General features: G+C 34.2%; 1 protein-coding gene across 1 annotated transcript; it reads left to right on the top strand.

Annotated features, from left to right (window-relative positions):
- Positions 1-667: 667 nt before the first annotated feature.
- LOC102807625 (UBX domain-containing protein 6-like) lies at positions 668-22707 on the top strand. Its single transcript, XM_085495200.1, has 10 exons — positions 668-869; positions 3019-3173; positions 3520-3584; positions 4251-4385; positions 4776-4873; positions 6397-6551; positions 13661-13880; positions 14632-14762; positions 16343-16488; positions 18787-22707. The coding sequence occupies exons 1-10, from the start codon at positions 778-780 to the stop codon at positions 18919-18921; spliced, it is 1332 nt and encodes a 443-aa protein (XP_085351326.1). The 5' UTR covers positions 668-777; the 3' UTR covers positions 18922-22707.
- Positions 22708-23162: the final 455 nt, after the last annotated feature.

The raw sequence follows: 23162 nt of genomic DNA, 5'->3' as shown, positions 1-23162 counted from the left end.
TCATGAAAAAAACACTTTCAAAAACGCTGCACTATTGTATTTTTCAGCTATTTTTATCTTCTTCTTTTTTATTTTCAAAAAAAAAAATAAGACTTGTAAGTCTAAATTTCCATGGATATTCAAAATAAAGGCACAATTTTTATGACATTTTTAAAATCAATTTTTTTTATAGTCCTTACAATGATCAAATTAGTTGTTCGGAACATTGTTAATAATTCAATTATGCAGGTAGATTTCCTAATATTATGTCATTGTCACAACTACTAATATTATACATTATTGCACAAAAAAATTGCAAATTTAATAAAAACATCATATGATAAAGTATGTGCATCTAGGCTTGAACTGGGCTATACTACGTTATACAAAATATACTACAGGTAGTTCCGGTACTTGGTTTTTAGTGGTCGGTGAGGGCGCAACTCACTTAGTAAATCAAAATGTTGGCAGCATCCTTATCCTACCCTTGACAACTAAATTTATTTTTCTCCGTTTATATTTCATTATTATTGTGTAATACCGCAAAAATATGAAATATCAAATGAATGATATCAATAATAAGTATGTACCAAAATAGAATACTTTGCATTAACCGGAAAAAACGATGAGTGACATAAACCATGGATAAACATACACCTCAAAGGGAGAAAGAAACTAGCAAGTTAGAGGGCCCAAAATCCAAAATGGTGGTAAGCTGAATCAAAATATTTATTTGATAGGAAATATACAGACTTTATCGATTTTACTTGTGATTTGTTTTCAAATAATCGATGTAAAATGAAGAAGTTCTTTGAAAAGAAGAAACTCGACTTTAAATTTAAAAAGGCTGGTACTGGGCACAGTTTATCCGATGAAAGTCCGTCAACCAGGTAAGGGCAACCGTGAAGCTCTATATTTTAGTCTATATTGCTATGGTTCAGTGTTCAGATACACCGGTATGCGGGATCCAAAGACCAGACGTAATAATATACGCAAGCATAACGTGATGTACAATATTATAATATATATATATATATATATATATATATATATATATATATATATATATATATATATATATATATATATATATATATATATATATATATATATATTTATATGTATTTTTGCTAATTTGTGAAAATTCAGACAGTTGCTTTAAATAATCTGGAAAACAAACACTGATGTTGGTTGATAATACGTAAGCCCTGACGTCAGCTGGCTTGTTTTGTAAATTAAATCACTTTGCAGGCCTGTGAACAATAACTTGAAAATGGTAGCAACTACACTTCACCAATCAAATTAAGGCAAATGATACATTGTGGTCATGTTTGAATCTCAAGTCAACAAACACTGTTTTACACACATTATTAAAAACAATTTTGAGTTTAAAAATTATCTGAAAAATATAAATAATTTCAACCTTCGAAAATTGTTAAGTAAATTTAGACTCATTGATCACAATCTAGAGATTGAACTAGAGAGAAGGAACAAACCAAATATTTTTTTAGATGACAGAACATGTAAAAGATGTAACATAAATTCTCCTTAAATGTCCTTCTTTTAAAAGTGAAAGGAAAAGACTTTTTGAAGATTGTGATCTCAAGTCTAATTTTTACCAGATGATATTTTTCTTGAGGTAATGAAAAATGCAAAAGCCCCTTCACTATACCTTAAAGATACTACTAGTATCTATACATCTCCTGATTAAAAGTTCCAAGAACATTGAAATTATTATTTTTATATTTCTTTATTTTTTCAGTTTTATTGTTAGTTTTCATTACATTTTATTTATGTCTTGTTATTCTTTTTACCTTACTAAATCCTCTGATGATTTAGTTGTGTAATAAAGTTATTATTATATTCCGTGCATGTGAACTTACCAAACATAACCTTGCTACGACTGTGGCAATTGAGTATTAATTAATTAAAATGTCTGTATGCGAGGTCTTGAAATATAACTTACCATTGAGCTCCTTGAACAGACCTATTATCTGCACTGTACTACCCAATATTAATGTTCAGCTGAATAAACAAAAAATTTGGAAAATCTACGATGAATTTCATAAAAGAATAAATGTTTTTCATAGAATTTTAAAAAGTATTTACCCTGAAAGACCCTTATGCTTCATTCAAATAAAAAAAATAAACTTCTAAATAGGCTGTAGAAGCCATTAGGTAACACCCACTACCCACAAATCTTTTGACCCATGATGTTTTTTCAGTTAATTATTGGCCCACTTTCTGTTATACATTCATTAGTGTATTGTGATTGGTCAAGTTGTTTTCAACTAACTGAAAGTTATAAAACATAACTGTTTGTATGGGGCTTTGCTTATAAACATATTTATAAAAATCAGTGGGTCATCAGTTTTCATCCAAATTCAAATATTTAATAGTGATTGGCTTAATAGCTTAATAATGTCGATGCCCATAATGTATGCGCATTCTTTCATATGTCATAGCAGCTGCAACTGCCCTCCTATTCAAATTGAGGTGCTTGCTGCATGATTAGATGATTTTGAACTGTCTCATTAATATTAATTAACAATACCATTTCTGGATTGGTCAACTTGAATTCAATCATTCATTTTGATTTATAAAAATGTATATTTTAATTATCAATGTATCAACAACAAAAATCAATATTTTTCCTGATTATAATTGTTTATGAATATCACAATTCAAACTGAAATGAGAGGATGCTATTGACCAATGGCATAACATTAGAACATTTTCAAATTACGTCATTGCACAATATGCTTGTTGATTGGCTGCATGGATTCTACTGCCATCAACACTCACAAATATTGATTTAAATTGTTTTTAAATGTGAATTCGTGAAATATTCTCTGACAAAAACTGCAGAATTTGTGTTCCCTTTACGTTTTTTTAATCGTGTTACATGCAACAACTCAGAAATCCGTACATAATGTCAGTGGGTCCTCGCTGCCATGCTCAATCTGTTCACCCATTTATGAAATTTGCATGCGAGTCCTTGTATGTACATGTCAAATTGATCTTGATACCATGATTTAGTTCACAGGGTGTCATTACATCACAGCCTGTCGCAAAGCAACCACCACCTCCAAAATCAGCCGGTGCCATGAAGGCTGGTGAAGCTGCACTGACAAGAATTGACCAAAAAAAACAGGAACCAATTAGTGCATCTAGGAAAGCGATACAAGCACAAGGTAGATAACAGCATATTGAATATGAGATTTATGGTGTTTGTCATGGTTATGAAAGTTTGGCTGTCTCTATTTTAGTTTTTTCAAATTGAATGTCTTCCTGGTGTAATGCTGAGTGATTTTATCTGAAACAAATGCTATTAGTAGTATGAAGCTATCAGTACTACATCAATACAACTTTGTTCTATGTCCACAAGTTTTTGTTTTGTAATGTCTCATTTGTTAAAAGTCTGCATGCATACAACAAAATCTACATATAGTTTTTTTTTGGCGAGTGCAATTATGTAATTTAATGCCATAACTGTGCTCTTAGCTTCTCATGTGAACTAACATAAATTTTTATTTTCAGTGAGACGAGAAATGGAGCAAGAAAAAGCTGCCGCAGAAGCTGCTGCAGCTCTGTCTCGGCAACAGGTTTGTTTTGTAGACAATGACACTGTATATGGATAAAGGGTCTTCATCTTGCTTTCAGTAATTACTTATAGAACCTTAATATATTCTAGGTCTTACTGAGAAATTTCACTTGTATGATCTCTGATGATGAACCTCTACCCTAAATGGCAAGAAATTTAACTTGGCACTGAATATCACTATTAATTCAAAATATGAATCAGCTGTGCGCTACAAGAATGAAGCTTTTAGTTAAGATAAATCATAATCCAATGTGTTCACCGACACACTGCATCCAAAATATCACATGGCTTCATCCATATTGTCATAACCTCTCTTCTTACCATGTACCATATTGTATATTAGGCCCAAAATAAAAATTAATTGTGATTGTGGCAAACATGTAAAATACTGTCAGCTTCTTGTTGTTGGCCATTTACATTTCATCAAAAATGACTATTATTTGTGAATCAAGTGATTAAAAAGCAAAAAAATACAAAAAAGAAAATGACTGAAAAAAAGCTCTGATATAAGCACACTCAAGATGTTGATGTGTATACACATGCACTTGTATGCAATGAAATCAATAAAATGCTACTCTGGCATTATTCAGTAATCTAGTGACCAGTGAACTCAAAACTTGATTCAATATTTTATGAGTGTTCTGAATATTGGTGTTATATTTTTCAGTCTGGTCCAGGAGAAACAAAGCTCGAGAGTGCACCACTATTGTCAGTGGAGAAAGTACAATTCTATTGTTCACTCAGTCCACAACGTGTTCCGAGGTCACAAATAGAATCACATATCAAGGAATGCCTCTTACTTGTAAGTATCTACTTTGACTATAGGTGTTACTTCATGATGTTTAAAACTTGTTGCAATTTCAGGTTAAAATTTTGCAAAAGTCTTGAAGACTCGAAACAAAAGGCTCACTGCTTAAAAAATTGTCATGGTGTTTCCTGACTTCCCTGATTGAATTTGCAGTTTAAAAGCTTAGGGTGGTGCTCAGGGTGAAGCTTAAGATTACCATTAGATACCTGGGTATTTAGACAATACGCGTCATTGTTGTTATTGGTTTCATCCATCATATCGATATAGCCACAGTATATGATTGTATCCATCACACATGGTTGCATCTGGCATATTGACACGGTCAGTGTATGCATCATGATCTTGTACTTTTAATTACCCCCCCCCCTTTTTTTTTCTTCTTAGAAATTAGCTGAAGACCCTATCCAGGCCTCCTGTGCAATGATACATTCACTGAACAAAGACAGAGAAAAAATGAAAGTAGGAATTGACACGATATGCAAGTAAGTATTTTATCTGAAATTTTTCATATAAGTGGCGTTCATGTTAGAGATCTCAGCACTTGCCGAGACTCAAGATCGAGTTGACACTTGCCGAAACTTATGTGTGAACGGTCGGGGCCGAGTCGACATGTGCCGAAAAAATCTCGATCCCGATAGATGCTTGGAACCGAAACTCAGCACATGCCGAGTTTTGCTGCCTGAACGCTCAGCATGAGTCAAAATCGCGCCCTTTGTGGTAAATTTAAGAGAACATATGCTGAATCATACTAGTATGAAATGACGATGACAAGAAATGCAGATATACTAGTATATGGTCGGTTGCTGTAGTAATGAATGAAATCAATGCAAAGCATATTTCTGTGCTGCTGCAACCGCTATTTTCTTGCAATGCTAAATTGACATGAAAAAAATAATCGTTTTTCGAATCATGTGTTCATGTGTACGATGACTCGTAATAAATACCATATCAACAAATGGATATAATTTCAGTATAGCAATTATTATTATCATCATATGTGTATCGTTTTCCATGTTTGGGCCAAATAACAGATCATCGAATGAGGGCGTGATTTCGGATTGAGCCGAGGAGTTCTAAATGGGTCCCGAATAACGTGAACGCAACTGCTGTAATTCCTCTGCAAACACAAAGGATTAAAAATTTTGGCATCTGCTGAGATCCCGTAACGTACGTGAACGTAGTAATAGACTAACATGGTGGTGCATATGCTTGTTTGTCTAACAGATTACCGGTTACAGATTACGGGTCAATTTCTTTAATATTCCTTGAATCCCATAGGATGTTCAAAAAGGGCATTCAAAATGTTTTTAAATATCATTCATGACTAAGGCATTTCTAAAAAAGTTGGCCTAGGAATTGGATGCTTCTGAAATACCAAATTCTAATAAAACAAATATACCAGTAGTACATTTATTATATGAGAAAAATAAATATCTATTCATTTGTTTTTCAAAATTCAATGTGTTTTTTTATTTCCATTGCTTTTAGTTTTAATTTGGACATTCTGAGACTACTAGTAGATTTTAATTAAAAGATGCAAACATTTTACATGGGAAAGAGCAGACTCTAGAGTAAACTGTTTTGTAAATGCTGCCAAAAGTTGACAGTAGCGGGAAAGAGTTGAACGAATAATTTAATTTCAATCACTTTAATGCAACCTTGTCCCCACACTGTATATATATATTCTTCAAATTTTATGATTATAATGAGATTCAAAATAACTTGGGTAACCCAACTTGCTCTTTCTGTTAATGTTGGTGTTCAATGAGTTAAATTGTTGCAGCTAACTTTTAATGCAAGGATTTTCTGTAAACTTGCTAAATTATTCTTGGTGTCTAGCTGTTTGAAAGTTACCATGGAAACCAGTTTGGGTACTGGTATCTTCGGTTGAAATTTTTCTTTGTTTGATGGAACAATTTATTCAGCGAATAATCTATAATTCATCATACTTTCCATTTTTCAAAATCAATAAAAGTAACTTGTCATGCCCTGTGTACCTGTCTAGGTATCTTGACAATATCATCAGTCATCCTGGTGAAGAAAAATACACAAAGATCAGAATACAGAACAAAGCATTTCAAGATAAGGTAGCTTGTATTGAAGGTAGCGAGGAATTTCTGCAGTCAGTGGGTTTTACAAGACAAATGATGCCACATCAAGGTGAGTTCAAATAAAGCGTTTCTTTTGTTTTTATATTTAATGTACTTCTTTTCTGTATACTTACTGTACTTACTTATATGATGCATGTTATTCCTGGCCTGGTCCTTGTCTGAACGCTAATTCCTTCATTTTGTACAATCTTTCATTAAGTATTGTGTTTAAGTTTATAAAGTTCCTAAACAGAATACAAAATACAACTACATGTAGTTGTAAATGAAGACAACTAAATTGCAGAGTGCTTCTAAAATGTATGCAATAAACAACAAAAACATTGGGAACAAAAACCACTTAATAATTATCTAATTTGTATATTAATGGGTAAATTTTTGGCTTTTTCACTGATAATTCAAATACTAATAATCACATTTCAATGAAACTTGGTTGTGTATATCAATTAGTTGTCGAAATTGCATAAATTGGCCTATGTTTAGCTTTTCCTCAGTTAATCTCAGTAACCAGTTAGCATATTTCAAAGAAACTTAATACATGGATCTATAGAAGTGATTAGCTTAGCGTTGAAAAGGTAATTTCTGATATCTCGAAAAAACTGATTTATATTAAACATGTTGCATAAGTGCTCTGGCATAAATCAAACTGCAAACCACAGATGTACAATCAAATTTATTATCTGTGAGTCTTATAAACTTCAACACTGTGGATCACATTGTTTTCATGTCATGCATGTTAAACAGCCGATCTTCATTAGTCGCTCGGACAATCTTAAGTTTTAAATTAAGTTTGATTTTAGATTAATGTTAAAAAGGTCAAATTTCTTTCGCAGTGTGTGATCAGATTTACCAGTCTGGCAATTTACAGGTGCTATAAAAATGCTGTAAATCTTTGGGGAATATAATCACATAAGTGCTCACCCTCATCATCTGCCAGCTAACATGTAGATTTCTTTGTTTCATCCATTCAAAGACACAATCAGGTGCTGGGGATTTTCTTAGTTATCTAAGGGTTAGACAGCTTGATTAGAAAGTTTTGGTTTACTGTCAACAACAAACACTATGTACTTACTACCACTAAACATCAAACTATTCAAAAATTCGGAAGAAAGAAGAAAACAAAAATGTACATTTTCAGAATGGAACCACATAGCATTGTGGGTAATCACAGACACTATGTACAGGTGTGATTGGGAAAACGTACCTCATTAAGGTACAAACCACATAGGATTGTGCATAATCACAGACACTATGTACAGGTGTGATTGGGAAAACTTACCTCATTAAGGTACAAACCACATACGATTGTGCGTAATCACAGACACTATGTACAGGTGTGATTGGGAAAACGTACCTCATTAAGGTACAAACCACATAGGATTGTGCGTAATCACAGACACTATGTACAGGTGTGATTGGGAAAACTTACCTCATTAAGGTACAAACCACATAGGATTGTGCGTAATCACAGTCACTGTGTACAGGTGTGATTGGGATAACTTACCTCATTAAAGTACAAACCACATAGAATTATGGGTAATCACAGACACTATGTACAGGTGTGATTGGGAAAACTTACCTCATTAAGGTACAAACCACATAGAATTGTGGGTAATCACAGTCACTGTGTACAGGTGTGATTGGAATAACTTGCCTCATTAAAGTACAAACCACATAGGATTGTGGGTAATCACAGTCACTGTGTACAGGTGTGATTGGGATAACTTACCTCATTAAAGTACAAACCACATAGGATTGTGGGTAATCACAGTCACTGTGTACAGGTGTGATTGGGATAACTTACCTCATTAAAGTACAAACCACATAGGATTGTGGGTAATCACAGACACTATGTACAGGTGTGATTGGGATAACTTACCTCATTAAAGTACAAACCACATAGAATTGTGGGTAATCACAGTCACTGTGTACAGGTGTGATTGGGATAACTTACCTCATTAAAGTACAAACCACATAGAATTGTGGGTAATTACAGACACTATGTACAGGTGTGATTGGGAAAACTTACCTCATTAAGGTACAAACCACATAGGATTGTGGGTAATTACAGACACTATGTACAGGTGTGATTGGGATAACTTACCTCATTAAGGTACAAACCACATAGGATTGTAGGTAGTCACAGACACTATGTACAGGTGTGATTGGGATAACTTACCTCATTAAAGTACAAACCACATAGGATTGTGGGTAATCACAGTCACTGTGTACAGGTGTGATTGGGATAACTTACCTCATTAAAGTACAAACCACATAGGATTGTGGGTAATCACAGTCACTGTGTACAGGTGTGATTGGGATAACTTACCTCATTAAAGTACAAACCACATAGGATTGTGCGTAATCACAGTCACTGTGTACAGGTGTGATTGGGATAACTTACCTCATTAAAGTACAAACCACATAGAATTGTGGGTAATCACAGTCACTGTGTACAGGTGTGATTGGGATAACTTACCTCATTAAAGTACAAACCACATAGAATTGTGGGTAATTACAGACACTATGTACAGGTGTGATTGGGAAAACTTACCTCATTAAGGTACAAACCACATAGGATTGTGGGTAATTACAGACACTATGTACAGGTGTGATTGGGATAACTTACCTCATTAAAGTACAAACCACATAGGATTGTGGGTAGTCACAGACACTATGTACAGGTGTGATTGGGAAAACGTACCTCATTAAGGTACAAACCACATAGAATTGTGGGTAATTACAGACACTATGTACAGGTGTGATTGGGAAAACTTACCTCATTAAGGTACAAACCACATAGGATTGTGGGTAATCACAGTCACTGTGTACAGGTGTGATTGGGATAACTTACCTCATTAAGGTACAAACCACATAGGATTGTGGGTAATCACAGACACTATGTACAGGTGTGATTGGGAAAACTTACCTCATTAAGGTACAAACCACATAGGATTGTGCGTAATCACAGACACTATGTACAGGTGTGATTGGGAAAACGTACCTCATTAAGGTACAAACCACATAGGATTGTGCGTAATCACAGTCACTGTGTACAGGTGTGATTGGGATAACTTACCTCATTAAAGTACAAACCACATAGAATTGTGGGTAATCACAGTCACTGTGTACAGGTGTGATTGGGAAAACTTACCTCATTAAAGTACAAACCACATAGAATTGTGGGTAATCACAGTCACTGTGTACAGGTGTGATTGGGATAACTTACCTCATTAAAGTACAAACCACATAGGATTGTGGGTAATCACAGACACTATGTACAGGTGTGATTGGGAAAACTTACCTCATTAAAGTACAAACCACATAGAATTGTGGGTAATCACAGTCACTGTGTACAGGTGTGATTGGGATAACTTACCTCATTAAAGTACAAACCACATAGGATTGTGGGTAATCACAGACACTATGTACAGGTGTGATTGGGATAACTTACCTCATTAAAGTACAAACCACATAGGATTGTGGGTAATCACAGACACTATGTACAGGTGTGATTGGGATAACTTACTTAATTAAGGTACAAACCACTTAGGATTGTGGGTAATCACAGTCACTGTGTACAGGTGTGATTGGGATAACTGACCTCATTAAAGTACAAACCACATAGGATTGTGGGTAATCACAGACACTATGTACAGGTGTGATTGGGAAAACTTACCTCATTAAAGTACAAACCACATAGAATTGTGGGTAATCACAGTCACTGTGTACAGGTGTGATTGGGATAACTTACCTCATTAAAGTACAAACCACATAGGATTGTGGGTAATCACAGACACTATGTACAGGTGTGATTGGGATAACTTACTTAATTAAGGTACAAACCACTTAGGATTGTGGGTAATCACAGTCACTGTGTACAGGTGTGATTGGGATAACTTACCTCATTAAGGTACAAACCACATAGGATTGTAGGTAGTCACAGACACTATGTACAGGTGTGATTGGGATAACTTACCTCATTAAAGTACAAACCACATAGGATTGTGGGTAATCACAGTCACTGTGTACAGGTGTGATTGGGATAACTTACCTCATTAAAGTACAAACCACATAGGATTGTGGGTAATCACAGTCACTGTGTACAGGTGTGATTGGGATAACTTACCTCATTAAAGTACAAACCACATAGGATTGTGCGTAATCACAGTCACTGTGTACAGGTGTGATTGGGATAACTTACCTCATTAAAGTACAAACCACATAGAATTGTGGGTAATCACAGTCACTGTGTACAGGTGTGATTGGGATAACTTACCTCATTAAAGTACAAACCACATAGAATTGTGGGTAATTACAGACACTATGTACAGGTGTGATTGGGAAAACTTACCTCATTAAGGTACAAACCACATAGGATTGTGGGTAATTACAGACACTATGTACAGGTGTGATTGGGATAACTTACCTCATTAAAGTACAAACCACATAGGATTGTGGGTAGTCACAGACACTATGTACAGGTGTGATTGGGAAAACGTACCTCATTAAGGTACAAACCACATAGAATTGTGGGTAATTACAGACACTATGTACAGGTGTGATTGGGAAAACTTACCTCATTAAGGTACAAACCACATAGGATTGTGGGTAATCACAGTCACTGTGTACAGGTGTGATTGGGATAACTTACCTCATTAAGGTACAAACCACATAGGATTGTGGGTAATCACAGACACTATGTACAGGTGTGATTGGGAAAACTTACCTCATTAAGGTACAAACCACATAGGATTGTGCGTAATCACAGACACTATGTACAGGTGTGATTGGGAAAACGTACCTCATTAAGGTACAAACCACATAGGATTGTGCGTAATCACAGTCACTGTGTACAGGTGTGATTGGGATAACTTACCTCATTAAAGTACAAACCACATAGAATTGTGGGTAATCACAGTCACTGTGTACAGGTGTGATTGGGAAAACTTACCTCATTAAAGTACAAACCACATAGAATTGTGGGTAATCACAGTCACTGTGTACAGGTGTGATTGGGATAACTTACCTCATTAAAGTACAAACCACATAGGATTGTGGGTAATCACAGACACTATGTACAGGTGTGATTGGGAAAACTTACCTCATTAAAGTACAAACCACATAGAATTGTGGGTAATCACAGTCACTGTGTACAGGTGTGATTGGGATAACTTACCTCATTAAAGTACAAACCACATAGGATTGTGGGTAATCACAGACACTATGTACAGGTGTGATTGGGATAACTTACCTCATTAAAGTACAAACCACATAGGATTGTGGGTAATCACAGACACTATGTACAGGTGTGATTGGGATAACTTACTTAATTAAGGTACAAACCACTTAGGATTGTGGGTAATCACAGTCACTGTGTACAGGTGTGATTGGGATAACTGACCTCATTAAAGTACAAACCACATAGGATTGTGGGTAATCACAGACACTATGTACAGGTGTGATTGGGAAAACTTACCTCATTAAAGTACAAACCACATAGAATTGTGGGTAATCACAGTCACTGTGTACAGGTGTGATTGGGATAACTTACCTCATTAAAGTACAAACCACATAGGATTGTGGGTAATCACAGACACTATGTACAGGTGTGATTGGGATAACTTACTTAATTAAGGTACAAACCACTTAGGATTGTGGGTAATCACAGTCACTGTGTACAGGTGTGATTGGGATAACTTACCTCATTAAAGTACAAACCACATAGGATTGTGGGTAATCACAGACACTACGTACAGGTGTGATTGGGATAACTTACTTAATTAAGGTACAAACCACTTAGGATTGTGGGTAATCACAGTCACTGTGTACAGGTGTGATTAGGTTATTATTTAACCTAATTAAGGTCTGACCTAGATAGTTGAACTTTGAATGAAATGAATGAGTCAATGACCTAGTTACATTTGTATGTTAATATCAGGTCGCTGTGTCTGACTGGTCATTCACCTCATCAGATAAGTTATTGTAAAATTTTTATTTTTGCTTGGTATTAATTTTTGCTATTTTTACTCAGGTACCTTTTTCCCTATCGCTTACATTCAACTCACCAAAAATCTGTGAAAAATAAATTCTATACTAAACACCCTAAAAGTTTTTGCAGCAAAAATAAATTCCAGCTAAAATAAAGTATTTCACAGTACATAGTGATGTAAATATTCATGTATTGTTATATTTTCACTTCCCTTGAGTGGGAAAAATTTGAAGGAAAAAAATTATTTATAATCAAAAAATGCACAGAGAGTAAGTGAACATACCCTGCCTGTTTCACTGCTATCTTAAGAACATCTTGTTGGTTTCAGTGTTTAGTTTGTGGTTGTGGTACTAATTAACAGTTATCCTGTTGTTCCTGGCAACCATATTTTGTGTGGGATAACCACATGTGAAAACTAGTTGTCCGTTGGGATAACCATGAAAATAAATCAATAATACAAATATAAAATGTGCGTTTCCTTTACAATATCGTTACCTATATTATCGCTGAAGAAAAAAGACATTCTTTTAAAAAATAATGATGTTATATGGAAACTACAGTGACCACTATTTGTGAGATTTCAGTGTGTGTGTGATCGATCTGTGAGGGAGCTATTTGCCATACAATTTGTGAATATGCTTTCTTAGCAAAAGCTTTCCAGCTTGAATTTATCTTAGATAATCCCCAGAGCAAATTATTTCATGATTGTTATCCATGAATATTCATTATCTAATATGCATAAATGTTTTCCACAAATATCTCCATTACTACTCATCAAATTTAAATGAAAATTAGTGAATGAGGTCATAATCCACATGCATGATTTCAGGGCTGAAATCCAGTCTTAATTCATAAGTTAGGCAATTTTCGGATATCTAAATTACCGGTACTATTTATCAGATTTTGTGCATCTCAAAGAGCAGAGCTCTATTAGCCAAGAAGCGTCTTGTTTAAAATAATTAATTAATCTTAAAATTGTAACTAATTTAAATATTACTCATTTGCACTTCATGGCTCGCATACCTCCTGGGACACAGGAGTTCTTTCAAAGGTTTCTAGTAAAGATATACTTCTGATAAAGCAATTACGGTATGTACACCAGAAAAGATAGACTTCTAATAATAATTCTGGAAGTCTAAATTTTTTCTATTTATATATTATTCTTTCAGACTCTGAAGCTGAATTTTTTGTTCTTGATCAAGAATACTGTAGTGACACGGACAGACTGCGAGCAGTACATGAATCATTAGTCTCCACTGAGCCCATCAGGCCTATATTGGATAGAAATACACAAATATTTGAACCATGTTCCGGTGCTAGTCAGTTTCATTTACCGGATGAGTTTTACAATCTTACTGCAGAAGAAATAAAAAGGGAACAACAGCTGAGGTGAGGGTCCACTTGTGGTTTTAGAAAGCATCATTTATATTTTTTTTATTTACTTATTAAGATTTACCAACATTACAGTAATACATTGGTGAAAGGGAGGGTGCATCGGGTAAGACATCTATACATGCCACTTTTCCCTTCTCACTACAATACTATTTTCTATACCGTAAACCTACTAGAATTTTCAATATTTGTAAAAGGCATTGTGACTCCTTTACTTAAGAACCTCAATGAAACCGTCACTGCTACAATAAATTAAAGCATGTTCATTAAGCTATAGTACATCATTAGCGGTAGATTAGTGTAGACATTCTTTTTTAGGTCGCAAGTGTCCTTTGAGTTGCTCTTCTAACAGAGCCAGTACAAAACCATGCTGTGACTAATGTACTAACATATACATGTGTAAGCTACTCTTTTACAAGGATGATGAAAAGTGAAAATAACAATTTGGTGTCACCTTACTCAGACAGCCACTCCATCTTTACAAATGTCATTTGATAAGCAAATTTCTCGAAACCAGTCCAAGTTTGATTGAATATTACCAGTCAATTACAAAAAAATCTTAAATAATCAACAAAAAGTCAATTGTAAGTTTGTGGTTACAGACCACGGACTACTATCTTTCATTTTGATAAAGTTTTTTGTCATGCACTTTCTATTTTCTGGTTATAACTCTGTCTTGATGGATTTTCCTTTTTTTTAGTGTGATATTTTAAACTCAATAGATAAATGCTTTTTTTTTGTACTGCAGGACTGACATGGTAGAAAGGAATGCTGTGTTGAGAACAAAAGCCATGAGAGAAAAAGAAGAGCAAAGAGAAATTAGAAAATACAATTTTACTTTAATTAGAGTGAAGTTCCCTAATGGAATTATTCTACAAGGTCAGTTTGGAGTGCTGAAGTCAACTTTTTTCACCATTCAAACATTTTAAACCCATGTACTGTGGAATACTTTTATTTTTTTATTTTCGCTGGAATTAATTTTCGCTGAAAAGGCTTTTTGGGCGTTTTGCTTGGAATTTATTTTCACTGATTTTTCATGAGTTTAATGTGAAATATAGGAAAAAAAGTATATTCGCTGGATTTTATTTTCACGGAATCATCCCTTCAGTGAAAATAGCGAAAATAAATTCCAAGCGAAAATAAAGTATTCTACAGTAATTTTTTTCGAAATTTTAATTATGATACTATGTCTATTTGGTTCAAAATTATCAAAACAGTTTTAGAATTGTACATAAAAATAGGCGAAATGGTGCACTTAATTTTGTTGATAAAATTTCAGTGCTCAAAGGGTTAGGTCGTCTCAGTCATGTCGTATTGTGCTGAATCCATGTGGAAATCTTAAAGGCCCAATTCACTTGCCCCGGGCAAGTGTGAATTGGAGGTGTGGCTATGCTAATGAGTGTTGTTAATCACTTGCACAGCCTATGACACATCCTGTTTCAGCGGTCCAACATCACATGACTTTGATTGACAGTAGTTAATTATTCAAGATTAGTAGCGTGTCCCTTTCCCCGGTTTGAGTTTTTGACTTTTATCCGCCAAAATCTCAGCTCGTACACTATTTATTGTCATAAATACTACACACAGTCACTGCTGTGATATTCATAGTCGCATGCATCCACTTTGGCATGACATAATCGACCTGTAAGTTTGAGAAAAAACGTCTTTACTGGAGCTTGACTGAAGCTGTTTACTACAGCATGACAAGCAAGGAAATAATCCCTATTGTTTAGGACCGTATTTATAGTATACCTGGGCTTTTAATATACTAGTATACTGCAAATCAGGTTATACAACTCATAGGTGTTTTAAAAAAGCCCTGGTGCTTCAGCATCCATTTCAATAGTAGTATAACCACTACCAAATACCCTTGGTTTTCATTTATAACTTCTATTTGCTGCACAAGGAAATACACCACTGAAAATGTTCCGAAAATTTTACTAAAATATAGAGTTTATAATAAATCACATGAGATGTATAGAATTAAAAAAAACGGTCACTTGTAGCATAGTGGTTGTCGCATCATGATCGTTAGACCCAAATCCTATCCTCAATGGGAAGGCCAATTCCACTGACGAATGCAACTTTAAGGGAACCTTGGTTAAGGTCCACAGGTGCATGTGTTCGACCGAGCCAGGTTGACGCCAGGATAGCGCATTAAATTACTATTTGATAGGTAGATGGCCGCACAACCCTGTCAAGTAGTCCCAAATATGAATATGACTTCTGTGGCAAAAATGTACTAGCACTTGCGATTCACACATACAAAAAAAAAGTCAGGAGAGACAACAGTGACATTGAATGTCCGGAACTGTCGCCTGGCAGAAAAAAAAAAATACATGTATATGATATTCATTGAGTGGAAGTGTCACATCTGAATTTTGTGTAAACAAACAAATTATATAGTAGACACAGCAAAATGACTGTGTTGCCTTAATCATGAATAAATTTTTTTTTAGGGATTTTCCGATCAAGAGAAAAAGTCGGTGCTTTAATGGAGTTTGTTAGACAGAGTTTGGAAAATGATTGGATGCCGTTTATATTGAGTACATCAACTGGACAGAAAATAACAAATGAAGACGCTTTCTTAGTTGAATGTCAACTGGTAAGTATGTTTTGTCATATACTCGCCCCATATTTGTTTTATCCTACCAGAAACGTGTCAGGATATATATAGATCACATGAATAAGGCCATGAAAAAAATATTCATATGGGTGATTGTCGTATGTCTACTCATTGGATTTTCATGAAACTTACATAGCTAATATCCATGCATAAGTATTTGATTTGCATAATTAGTCAATTTTCAGCTTTTTCGCTGATATTTCAAGTACTATTGCAGGGGTTTTTCTAGAAAAATTGAACAAGAGGAATTGAAAACACCGGCGAGGTAGGTTAGGTTAGGTAGGTTAGGTGTGGAAGGGCGAATCGACCTGGAAACGCCATATCGGAAAGTTTCTGTGCTGTTTTAACAGTGTATCTAATTTTAGTGTATTCGGTGTCCAGACACATTGTCAGCTGGTGTTGCTGGGAAGTTTTCACGGAGAAAGATTTCATGTTGTACGGCAGCACGGAAGTGCGCAGCTCAAGAAATATATTTATGACTTGAAAGTTCAATCGGCAATTCGTAGAAGGTGCCAGCCGAGAGTATCAGGGCGTTGCGCCTGGTTGATAAAAACCCCTGCAACTGGTAATCATTACATTTCAATGAAACTTGGTGCATATATGCTCTAGGACAATGCACAGATCTGATTAGTTTGGGGTTAAAATCTGAACATATCAATCAACTAATTTGCATAATTATTTAATTTTTATTTTTCACACTGATATCTCAAGTACTACCGTAATTATTCCATTTCAATGAAACTTTGTGCATAAATTCTCAGTTCTGCTCAGTTTTGTGTTAAAATCTGACCATATTAATTGCCAGAAATATTAATGCTCAAATATTAGTTGCTAAGCTTATAAAGGCTTATATGCCGAACATCTGCAGAAAAAATCAAATGATTTGGTTTTGAACTTGATTTTTTTAATTTCATAGTTCAGTGTTGAAATACTGATCTTTCCGAGGGGAATATAGCATTAAAATACTTTTATTTCCTCAAAATTCAACATCATCAGATGTGTAAAGTACATTATATAACAATAAATACCCCATACCCTGTTTTGACACTATTGCAATGCTTCAATCTGTGTTTTTACCTTTAATTTCACACGTAACGCATGGTCTTGAGGAGTTTGGATGCTAAACCAAATATTAAGGTAGCAAGACTATTATTTGTGTTGGAAATTACGATTTTCACATTTGTTTATTAATTGATGAAATGCACTATAAACTTTCATGTGATAAAGTCAAATTAACATAGAATGTCATGTAAGTTGGTTAAAATGTAGATTTTCTGAAGGGAAGCAAGGCAGCCTCAGTAGTGTTTTCCAAAATCAACAACACAGGTTTAATCTGTGTGCCTATAAGTTTCAAAGATTAACTCAAGACAAAGCAATGTTAGGATGTGTTATCAGTAGCTATCTGACACACAATTGGTGTTTCCAAACATTTGAGTGGTTTGTCTCCGCCCCTGTTTATTTCACAGATTAGTCATTTGCATATGAATGTGTCAGACACAAGGTCACACAGCCACTGAAAAAAATCATTGATTTTGGTGTTTTCATATGCCGAATTTATCCAATTATAGCTATCCCATTCCTTTATTTTTTTTGGTTTCCAATAGCCTTACACATTTGGATGTCCCTGCACATGTTAAAACAAACTTTGATGGGAAAACAAATTGATTGTGCCGATAAACAAGCTTGAAAATCTTTGCTGTTACTTCATGGACGTTTTCTAGGAGTTTATGTTTTTCAAAATACAAGGTCTTTAACAAAAAATAACGTATACTTATTATCGTCGGATTAACACCAAATTTTTACAGCTTTAAGGTGACAATGAGAGGAACTTGAATGTGTCCAGACAAACTATTTCATCGATTATTTACCAACGAGTTGTGGTTTGAGTTGGAGGCAATGCGACTAAAACAGTAATTGAAATTCAGCACACTATTTTTTAAAATGCGTTGCTTGAATAAAACTGACCAGACACATTCAATTTACCAGACTATTGAACAACTAGGAAAAATGAAAAAAATACTTCTTATCGCCAGCATAAATGCGTAATTATTTTTTTTACAGAAAAAGTAATTTTTCACCTTTGGTTGAGTAACGCGTCGTAGAATGCAGATACGGACATGCAAAATACACTTGTGAAAAGCTTGAAGTCTGACGATTCTAAAAATATATACTTTCCCGGGTCTATTTGTAGTCATTTAGTCACAATTAGAAGATGAAAACAAGTATGCAAATAATAGTCTCGCTACCTTAAATCAATTTCTCTTCTATATGTTGCAGGTTCCAGCGGCTGTTGTTAACTTTAGCTGGGATCCCTCGGTGCTTGCTGATATCGCGGCAGCCCAAGGGAGTGTCGAAGAAACAAATTATCTCAAACCAGAACTCTTATCATCAATTCATTCACTTTCGCTATAGTATCAGCTTTATCAATTTAGCAAGTCAATGTTAACACTTTCACCACCAGACTTTACGCGCAAATTTGTTTGCACTTTTTTTAGCTCCGCTGTCGACTTTGTCGAGCGGAGCTTATCATGTGAGTGATTGTCCGTCGTCGTCCGTGTCAATGTTTTACTTTTTTGACTTCTTCTTGAAAACTACAAGCCTGAATGCTTTGATACTTGGTGTATATGTACCTTGGGTAGACCTCTCTTAGGTTTGTTCATTTCATGTTGATATCTTCAATTCTCTAATTTTGGTGAATATTTTTGTCATTTTTGGTAAAAAGTGATATTTTCGACTTCTTGTTAAAAACTGCAAGTGCAATTGCTTTAATATTATATATAGGTACTACATGTGGACCTCTCTCAGATTTGTTCATTTTGTAATGATATCTTTAATTCTCTAATTTTGGTGAATATTTTTATCATTTTTGGTAAAAAGTGATATTTTCGACTTCTTGTTTAAAACCGCAAGTCCAATTGCTTTGATATTACATATTTAGATACTACCATGTAGACCTTTCTCAGATTTGTTCGTTTCGTGATGATATCTTCGATTCTATAATTTTGGTGAATATTTTTGTCATTTTTGGTAAAAAGTGATATTTTCGACTTCTTATAAAAAAAACAATAGTTTGATTGCTTTGATATTACATTTATAGGTACTACATGTGGACCTCTCTCAGATTTGTTCATTTTGTGATGATATCTTCAATTCTCTAATTTTGGTGAATATTTTTGTCATTTTTGGTAAAAAGTGATATTTTCGACTTCTTGTTAAAAACTGTAAGTCCGATTGCTTTGATACTATACTTATTGTTCATTTTCTAATGATGTCTTCAGTTCTTTAATTGAAATGTGCATTGCTAACAGCGGAGCTATCTCAGCCGATAGGCTGCTTGTCTTATATTCTTAAATATTTCTGGAAATGAACCCGAATTTTGGAGCCAACAGACAAAATTTCAGTCAATTTTCAGATTTTACTCAAAAGATTTGGCTATTTTTGTCCCAAACTTTGGAAGGAATGTGCAGACTATAAACAGGACTATTTTGTGAATTTGTGATGAAAGGAGGGAACTGGTGGTGAAAAGGAATATATTTGCTGTTAATAATGTTTGTAGTGTACTGTACTTTCATATACTGTTCAGAACTGCTTTGATATATCGGCTATTTTTCTTTCTTTAACTAAATAAATAATAACTTGTAACATTGTGCTAGTTCTGCACCATTCTGCATGTTGAATATCTTATGTTTACCATATTTTTTTGTATGCGATGGGCCAAAATTTCATAAATGGATAACTTGTAGAGAATTTTGCAAAATATGTATACCTCTATCAGACAATAATTCTTTTGGGATATGTGCATTATCAAGAATTTTTAAGATGAGGAATACTGTAGAATACTTTATTTTCGCTTGGAATTTATTTTTCGCTATTTTCGCTGAAGGGATGATTCCATGAAAATAAAATTCACATTAAACTCATCAAAAATCAGTGAAAATAAATTCCATACAAAATGCCCTAAAAGCCTTTTCAGCGAAAACTAATTCCAGCGAAAATAAAGTATTCCACAGTATGTGATCTCACTCAAATTGAAGAAGTCGTATGAATTGTGAGATGATGTAGACACCTCTGCATTTCTAGAAATTCTAATGTCAATTAGTTTTCACTTATGATTGTTTTAGGTAGTGATACAACAAGCATGTAATAAATGTGTTTTTCATTTTTTGATACGTCTTGCTCAATTCGGTTTACCCAATCTAACTTTTCCGTGTGTTCACTGGATTCTCTGATGCTATTGGTTAGAAATATTTTGGATTGATTTGCATGGAATGGAATTGTTTTCCACGCTAGCAAAGAGTGTGAATTCGTTTTTCATGAGATCTTCATTTCATACTCAGTTACTTTTAGTAACCGTGTTTCATATCACCATACATGGTATATGAAAGTTATTTATGAACCCTTATTATTTTAAGCGATGAAGAAAATTTGCACCCCTATTTTGACGTTGTGAGGTTTACTTGAGTAGTTTCTTGTTTGTGACAATATTATTATATGTAAAATCATCTCAACTGACATAATTTCAAAGAAATACAGATTCTGATTAGTGCCATACGCATGATTATATTTTGATGGCCGTCAAAACTTCCAGGTTCGCAAGCGAGCCACCTTTATGAGTCATCAGATGCTTGATATAAAACTCTAGAAGTTTATTCTAGTTGGACACAACTTGGAAACATTTAAAAGTATATTTTGAATAACACCATGTCTTGGCTCTTATTTCTGCAGGAAATCACATGTGATACATCCACTGATTGGCTTGGCTATTCATGCTGTCAATCATTCGGTCAGTGTATAAGGATTTGAATAATTGCCTATTGTCTATTACTAACAAACACTTCCTATATTGGACCTGATAGTTTTTTCCATTTTAAATAATGAATTAGGATTTAGAAATACACTGTAAAATACTTTATTATTGCTGGGATTAATTTTCTCTGAAAAGAGATTTTGGGTTTTTTGTATGCAGTTGGAGTTGAATGTAAAATATAGGGGAAAAAATACACAGTTTCATCCCTTTAACGAAAATTGCAAAATTAAATTCCAGTTGAAAATAAAGTTAGATCAGTAGATGTAAATTAGATACAAACGGTATTCAAGTTAATTTTGAAAAAATGTATTTATAGTGTATTTATTATATTCCTGACAAGAGTATGGTGTAATTATTTGAGGGGTGGACCATTAAAAACTCTGTAGATGACATTTTGGAGAAAAAGAAATCGCACAAACAATTTTAAGAACAAAAATTATGTTTACACACACAATTGCTTGAGAAAAATAAAATAACAGCAACATCATAAAAAAATAAGTGAAGGAATTCATGTCATCAGAGTTCCCAATGGTAAACCCTTAGTTGCATTATTATTTATTAATAATGGTTTAAGAATTTATGAATAAAATTTTGTTAATTCTAACAAAAATTACATTAAAGCCAGTGAGTATTCAATTATGGTTTTGATGTGCCGTTTTATCATTGTATCAATATGCCCATACCACTTGTCTTGTCTGTGTCTGCTGACAGAGTCACACTAAGGAACAAAGTGAAATAGAAATTTAGTTGTGCTTTTGACGAATGATTTCAGAATGTATACTGCAGTATTTTGCTGCTGTACAATTTTTTGAGGGATTCAATTGTGTTTCATTTATACTGAATTGATTTTGCACTGTTTTTTCAGCCATTTTCCCCTGATCTTGCTTACTGATGGGTAACTCGTGATCAAGGTTTTTTCAGCCATTTTCCCCTGATCTTGCTTACTGATGGGTAACTAGTGATCAAGGTTTTTTCAGCCATTTTCCCCTGATCTTGCTTACTGATGGGTAACTAGTGATCAAGGTTTTGGCTGATGAGGCTTTATACAGCTCCGTAGGCTCTAGATTTGCCTGTAGACATTCTAGTATAAACTGATTAAAGTCAGATGTAGGTATAAATCTCCATTTGTTGTTGTTGTTGAAATTTCCATATTTATTGTTATTTTTGTTTATTTTTGACTACTGTAAAATGCTTAATTTTCGCAGTCAGGAACTTTTTTTTCCATGTCATGGGCCCCAACCGAATCATGAAATTTAATTTTCCTCTTGCAAAATTAAGTCAGTTTACAGTATTGATTTTCGAGCCCCCTTAACTACTATAAGATACAATATATAAAAATACTGAATAAAAAGTAAAACAAACAAAAAATAAAATAAAATATGAAAAATTGAGCCTACACCTACGTGAGATTTTATTCAGACTGAATATTTGTGTAACTAGGTAATCTTAACTGGAGATGTCATTATAACTGTCTAAACTAATGACATTAAATCAATAGTATTCATCTTTTTTATGTCTGATGACAGTTATTTATAGCCTTAGTGGAGAGGACTTTGGTCCTTAAAAGTCCGCAGGTGGATGTGTTTGTCCTTGCTTCAAAATAATTTGTCATCTAGCCAATGTGATATGAAAACCCCCAGTCTAACGGGTGAAAGTTCAAGTTAAGACAAATCACACAGCAAATTTGTTAATTGATTGAAAATGAAAAAACAACAAATTAAACTACTAGTATAACTCATTGTTTTGCTAAAACATGAAGAATATGCTATATGTAAGGGTGAAATTAAATACCAGTGAAAAAAAATAATGCTTTAACAGTACATGTGCTGTAATAAGTACTGCCTGT

Source organism: Saccoglossus kowalevskii, chromosome 21 (assembly GCF_978046115.1).
Source record: "Saccoglossus kowalevskii chromosome 21, keSacKowa6.1, whole genome shotgun sequence".
In the NCBI taxonomy this organism is placed as follows: Eukaryota; Metazoa; Hemichordata; class Enteropneusta; family Harrimaniidae; genus Saccoglossus; species Saccoglossus kowalevskii.
Note: the sequence above shows the minus strand (reverse complement) of the source record. Positions and strands in the feature narration are given on the sequence as shown.

Excerpts from the sequence above, each read along its gene's own strand:
- LOC102807625 (XM_085495200.1), top strand. The coding sequence starts at position 778 with ATGAAGAAGTTCTTTGAAAAGAAGAAACTCGACTTTAAATTTAAAAAG. Across the intron at positions 3,174-3,519 it reads GAAAGCGATACAAGCACAAG|TGAGACGAGAAATGGAGCAA; the intron begins GTAGATAACAGC and ends TTTTATTTTCAG. Across the intron at positions 3,585-4,250 it reads CAGCTCTGTCTCGGCAACAG|TCTGGTCCAGGAGAAACAAA; the intron begins GTTTGTTTTGTA and ends TATATTTTTCAG.